Source organism: Eretmochelys imbricata, chromosome 14, assembly GCF_965152235.1.
Source record: "Eretmochelys imbricata isolate rEreImb1 chromosome 14, rEreImb1.hap1, whole genome shotgun sequence".
NCBI classification, from domain to species: domain Eukaryota; kingdom Metazoa; phylum Chordata; order Testudines; family Cheloniidae; genus Eretmochelys; species Eretmochelys imbricata.
Genome location: NC_135585.1, coordinates 8,797,796 through 8,803,821, shown reverse-complemented (window position 1 = coordinate 8,803,821; position 6,026 = coordinate 8,797,796). Strand labels below are relative to the sequence as shown.

Sequence of the window (6,026 nt, the reverse complement as noted above, 5' to 3'; positions counted from 1 at the left end):
AAAACTCATCAAAAGCTTTTTATTTATTTATTTTTAGGGAAAAAGCCTTCATCAGTTATGGCAACTTGTGTTTATACAGACAAGTGTCATGGTCACCATAACATTTGGATAGCAGAGGGTGAACTCCTTATCCTGTACAGAATATTAGATATGCACATGGCTACAAAGAATATCCATTACACATAGCATATCTCCCCACCCCACGCACCCACCCGCCCACCCATGAGCATGTTTAAAGCATTGTACCAGGAACTCTTGAATTATTCTATTTAATAAGCCGCTTCAAGAAACATTGCACTGAAAGAGCAATAAGAAGAAAACAGTAAAACAAGTAGTAAACTAACATTTCAAGCTGTCCTGCTACTTCTCCTTGCCCCACCCATCTCGTCCTTTAAGTATCTCCCTCAAGACAGACTGTGTGAAGAAGAAGAAAAATACCAGCAATACAAGGGAACAGATTAAGCAAGCCACTGAGCATGGGTTTGAGTCCCCTTTGGAAACCAGGACTCAAACACAGAGGCGTGCCAACTGATTATTAAACCTATTGGGTTGCTTTATATATTACAAAATAATACAAAGTTACAACATGAAAAATAAATGGGACTGAAAAACAAGGAGGTCTACATTGTGGTTTGACAGCAGCATTTTTCCTTATAATTCCTCTCCCAGCTATCAGATGTTATTGATCATGTCGAGTATTCAAAAAAAAAAAAAATCAGTAATTATGCCCCCAGAATAATGAAAGTTTTTAAAAAATTAATAAATCTGCCCTCTGGGTAAGATGTCCTCTTTGTCTCTGGAGGTTTTGGTTCAGCTCCTTTCCTCGTGGGATGGGTTGTATGTGTGGGGAGGGTCACTTGAGAAGCTCATTGCCCTTCCAGAGGCTGGATGTGTTGTTTCTATGGTGCTCCTAGGCCCTTCCAATGAAGACAGCAAAGGACAAACTTGGGACTTGAACTCAGCTCTCCAGCATGACATGGCAGTTTGGCTCTGCCTTTTCTCCATGTGGGCTTCTCTAACACACAGACAGAACAGAAGGGCAGATCCTTGGTTAGTGTAAATTTGCAGAGCTTCATTGACTTCCCCTGAGGATCTGCCCTAGACTGTCTAGGGCAGCAAAATATTAATGGTATCAAAACTTTTCCGACCAGGTTAGTGTGAGACTGGAAGTGGGACCAGGAGAAGAACTTGGTCACAAATTTTATGACAAAAAGATGTTTGGGGGTTTGTTTGGCGGGGGAAGGGTTGGTCAAAAACATTTTCTTCCACAGAAAAAATAATTTTCAACTGAATTATTCATTTTCTGGAAAATATGAACAATTCTGGGGAAAAAAATCTAAATAAAAATTTTCAGGAAAAAAATGAATTTTTTCAGAGTTTTCTAATTTATAATATATATACATTTTAAAAGGTGTCAGCTCTTCCCTCCACACACACTGAATTTTCCACCTTTTTCCAGTTGGAAAACAGTAATGAAGTGTTGAAAGTGTTCATTTCAGAGAGAAAGCACATAATTCTTAAATGTGAATTAAGTGTAACACCTAATAGCGAGTTACTTTTAAAAGTCAAAAGTTGTTGCTCTCTCTCTCTCTCTCACACACACACACACTTACTTTCTAAATGGTTTCCCAAATGGAAAAAGCTGGGAACAATAAGAAAGTTGGGGGAAAGTTACTTTCTTACATTTTTAAAATTTCCATGGGAAAGTCAGAATTGCCCAACAGGAAAATTTCCAAGGGGAATTTCAAACTCTCAAAGCATTTCCAGACAGCTCTAACTAGGACATATATCCCAGATGAATATTTTTGAGGCTAAGCCTCTCCACCACTACTTATCACAAAGTCTTGAAAAGTTGTATTTACAAAAGTTTTGCCATACAACTGCCCTTACTGGTGCATTGGATGACCTGAGTCAGTCCATCCAGTTGCTGTGCAAGAAACATTAATACTTTGCATTTCATGGCATCCTCCATTCCATGAACTCAAAGCACTTCACAAAGCATAAAGGCAAAATATTCAATACTGGACACTGATTTTCACTGCCACAGTTTTTAGGTGCTCAATTTGAGACATCTAAGGGCGTGATTTTCACAGGTGCTCAGCAACCACAGCTCCCATTGACTTTGGCTCAAGTGGTGCATGCTCAGCACCTTTGCAGATTAGGTGCATAGTGTCTCAGGTGCAGCACCCAAAGTTCAATAGTGGCTTTTGAAAATGTTGCCATTACTTAAGCTTCACAGCCTCCCTGGGGGATAGAGGAGTGTTGGCTTCATTTCACAGATGGAAAAACCAAATCAGAATCTTGGGGTATTTACAGTGTCTTCTATGGGGGGAGGGAAACCCCCTCATCCTGTTGGGAGAATAAGTAGGAAAATTCACGAATTGGAACTCAGTTTCTTCTCCTTTACACAAGCTATCCCTGTGCAGGGACGAACGGGACCCCTGATGAGCAGTGACTTTGTATCACATGCAGTAAGGTAAATTATTCAAATCTGCAAATAACTCTAGCAAAAATCAGTAATGCTACGGCACCTCCAACAAGGGGTGAAATTACTAAACACCATGAGGCACAGTTGGCAATCTCAAAAATAATAAGGGAAACATCATTAAGCACTTAGGAAGGGGAAGAGAAATAAATTTCTCCTGGGCCCTCTGAATTTTGCAATTTCTCTTGGAAAGTTTAGCATGAGCCAGGTGGGTTACCATGCCAAGATATTCCAGGAAAAATCCTAACACAGCTGAGTGTTTTCTGGAAATCACGTATTGCCCAAATTTGGTCCCATTTAAGTCAATGACAAAACACTTATTGATTTCAGAGGGAGCAAGGTTGGACCTTTAATGAGGTTTCAGTTAGGAATAAGCAGCAGAAATAATTGTCTATCATTTCTTAGGACACATTTGAACACAGGGATGGACCTAAGTACCCACAAAACCAGTGACCACTTGGGGTGCCTACTTTGGGATGCCCTTCGGTCCTATGCTAGCAGCAATGGGATCGGAGTGGGAAGGAAAGTTACCACCCGATTCCCAACCAGGCAGCGGAATAGATTTTTAAGGATGAAGAACACTGAATTCCTTTCTGTTGAACTCCACAATCTGACGAATAGGATTGCTGTGTGCTTTGCAAGCTAGGGGATTAGTAGGTTCTTCTTCTACTTGCAGGCAACTGTGACTGTGCAAGGAAAAAGAGCAAATAAAATGGAAGTTCAAAGCTCAAAAAAATCTACATTATCAATAAGATGGCTGGCTTCTGTGTAATGAGTCTGGTCCAGTTCCAGGTGGACAATTATCCATAATACAAAAACCAGCACCCACAATTGGCACTGTTATTGGTACCTTTAGAGAGGCCCACACTGGATGGACAAAGAGATAAAAGTACCCTCTCACCTCCACAGGTGAATGATCAATCCAGGTCACAGGATTATTTTTAATTCATTCTTTAGAAAAATATCAATATGTTCATCATGTAAATAATACAGTGATAACTCTGTATCCATCCCAAAACTGAAGGAGACACAGTAAGTGTCATTAATTCCAGTAACAATTTCATTTAGCAACATGAAGCCTAAGAAATCTCAACCATACCAACCCCAAGCATTCAAGAGTCTGGAGTCAGGCTGCCAAAATATCTAACCAACCAAAACAAAACAAAACAAAAAAAAAAAACCCACAACCATGAATGTTTTTTAAAAAAGAAGCTTTGAGTAACTTTTATTTGGCATCTGGTTTCTGAGCTGTTAGCATGTACCTGGGTCCTGTTTTCAGGCTGTTTTCTGTAAAACTGAGAACCAGAAACTTTGAGTTGTCATTTAAAAAAGAAAGTGATTGTCTTCTTGTCCTCCTCACTTGACTCCAGAAGTTGGAGCTCTAGTTGGGAAAGCATCTAATATGAGATTTCTGATAAAGTCATGAGCTGGCAACACTGAGCTCCACACATCATTTGTTTTTCAAAGGAACACCCATGGGATCTTTGTTGATAAGGAAAACCTAATCCCACAACATATATAAAACATCCATTTGAAAATTGTACACTGGGGGGAAGCTGCCGCACCTGTCCTGGGGAACAAGAGGGTTTCAGTCTCCAGAGATCTCACTCCATCACCTTTCAGAGGCTGCCCTAATTTGTGCTCCTGCTCCAAAGGAGCAAAAGAGCTTTGAAGGAATTCAGAATAGCCAGAACATAAGAGCTTCTTGATCACATCTGAGTCCTCTTCCAACCTTTGCTCATGCCCTGCCCCAGAAGGCCACCTGCACCTGTGAAGTCACAGGGCTCCCTGTGCTGGAGGAATTCCCCACGGTGCCCCCACACCTGCCCTGCAGCTGCTTTCTACTAGCAAGGGCCATATCACAATGATGAATTGAGCCCTTAAATTCACACAAGAGTGGTGGGGGGAAGGGCAACGCTGGATTTCACTGACTGTTTAGAAGTATCCCCAAACTGAAGAAAAAGTTACCTTTAGAATTTCATTCCTTCAAAGCTCTATTGGGCCCTAGTGACTAAGGATAATGAGTGAGTAAATGTTGCAAGCTCAAGCCTCAGCCTGAAACAGCCATGTAGCCATGGCTGATAATTCCTGCCCCTCAGTCTGCACTGTGCTGATAGATTCCAGGAATCACACTTCTGAAAGCTGCTGCATTGTCTTTTGAAATTATTATTAATTTCCTCCTGGCAGCATTCTCCCCATCCGCTGCTTTTCCCATGGAGGCTTCTTGGCTTCTGACTTCTCTAGCTTAACACAAGAGGCTGGCTTTGTGCTCTCTTTTTCCACATTTTGTAGAACCAATGCTTGCACTTTAACAATGACCAATTCAAGCAGCCTCATATGTGCTGTAAATTAAGGGGATCCAGGTTTCCTTTCTACTTGCTCTTTCACTGTGTAGCCTCATGGAGAACAATCCCCTTGTGTCATTCTGGGACAGAGAAAGAGCTCTGCTCTCTCTCAACATATTGGCTAAAGATTTCTATGGGACACAAGAATACGGTCAGGTTTCAGAGTAGCAGCCGTGTTCGTCTGTATCCGCAAAAAGAACAGGAGGACTTGTGGCACCTTAGAGACTAACAAATTTATTTGAGCATAAGCTTTTGTGAGCTCAAATAAATTTGTTAGTCTCTAAGGTGCCACAAGTACTCCTTTCCTTTTTAAGAATAAGGCCAGTGGTTTTGGACACGTCTCCTACAAACTGGCTTAAATTTGTTTAAACTGGCTGCTGTTGCTAGTATGTTTTCTGCAAGTGAGTCTCAGGGGTCAAGCCAACCATCTCTGCTTGCATGAAAATAAGCCATATAGTATAAAATTGGTGTCTGAGGCAACAAGGTCTGTTTCCCCTCTCAGACCTGGGAACTCCAGCTCTCACTACTGGGAATTACACCTGCAGGACCTCTTCTATGAAGTGATTTAACCTGTTGCTTCTCACACTATTGTGTAAATGAATCTCATGAAACAACATCTCCATTCTGTCTTATGCAAAATGGTATCCCCCAGTCTCTCTTCAAATGGAACTGGGGCTAGAGGGTGGGGAGGATGAACTGGGGCTTTTGTAAAAGACCCCTTTCCCCCCTGCTTTTTAGGGTGAATACTTACAGCACACTTGGTTTTACATTTGCTGAGCCAGACTTGGTGAGATGCTAGAAATATGAAGAACTAAACCAGCAGATTTGTAATGGCTCATTGTTTTGGGTCTTAATTGAATATGGGCACTGTTTCAACAACAGACACAAGAATCTTTCCCAAGTGTTCAGTTTAACAGGTTAACAAATGAGGCTTGCTTGGCATCTGAAGCCACATTCTGTGGAAGAGGAAGCGGAACTCATCATGTATGACTGTTCCTTGTTTAGTGGGTAGGTACATTAGCTTTGTCTGCAGCAGGTAAGTTTACTGATCTATTCCTGAGCATGCCAGTGACACACTCTACTTCCACACACAAAAGTGCTCAAACCAGTTCACATGAACGATTTCCCTTCATCTCTGAGCGCCTCCTTACCTCTGGGCACCCTAACCAGAGTTACCCTCCCACTTCCTCTCTCAG

The 6,026-nt window shown here is 41.6% G+C and overlaps 1 protein-coding gene across 6 annotated transcripts in view; it reads right to left on the bottom strand.

Moving 5' to 3' along the window:
* Positions 1–227: 227 nt before the first annotated feature.
* Positions 228–6,026, bottom strand: part of PECAM1 (platelet and endothelial cell adhesion molecule 1) — a 69,929-nt gene continuing 64,130 nt past the window's right edge. For 4 of the 6 annotated variants that reach the window (XM_077833314.1, XM_077833311.1, XM_077833306.1 and 1 more), the window contains one exon: positions 228–1,010. In XM_077833314.1, coding sequence (XP_077689440.1) covers positions 900–1,010 — 111 coding nt within the window. In that variant the 3' untranslated portion in view covers positions 228–899. Of the gene's footprint in view, positions 1,016–6,026 lie in introns of all 6 variants that reach the window. The other 2 variants (XM_077833308.1, XM_077833315.1) reach the window with 1 other exon arrangement.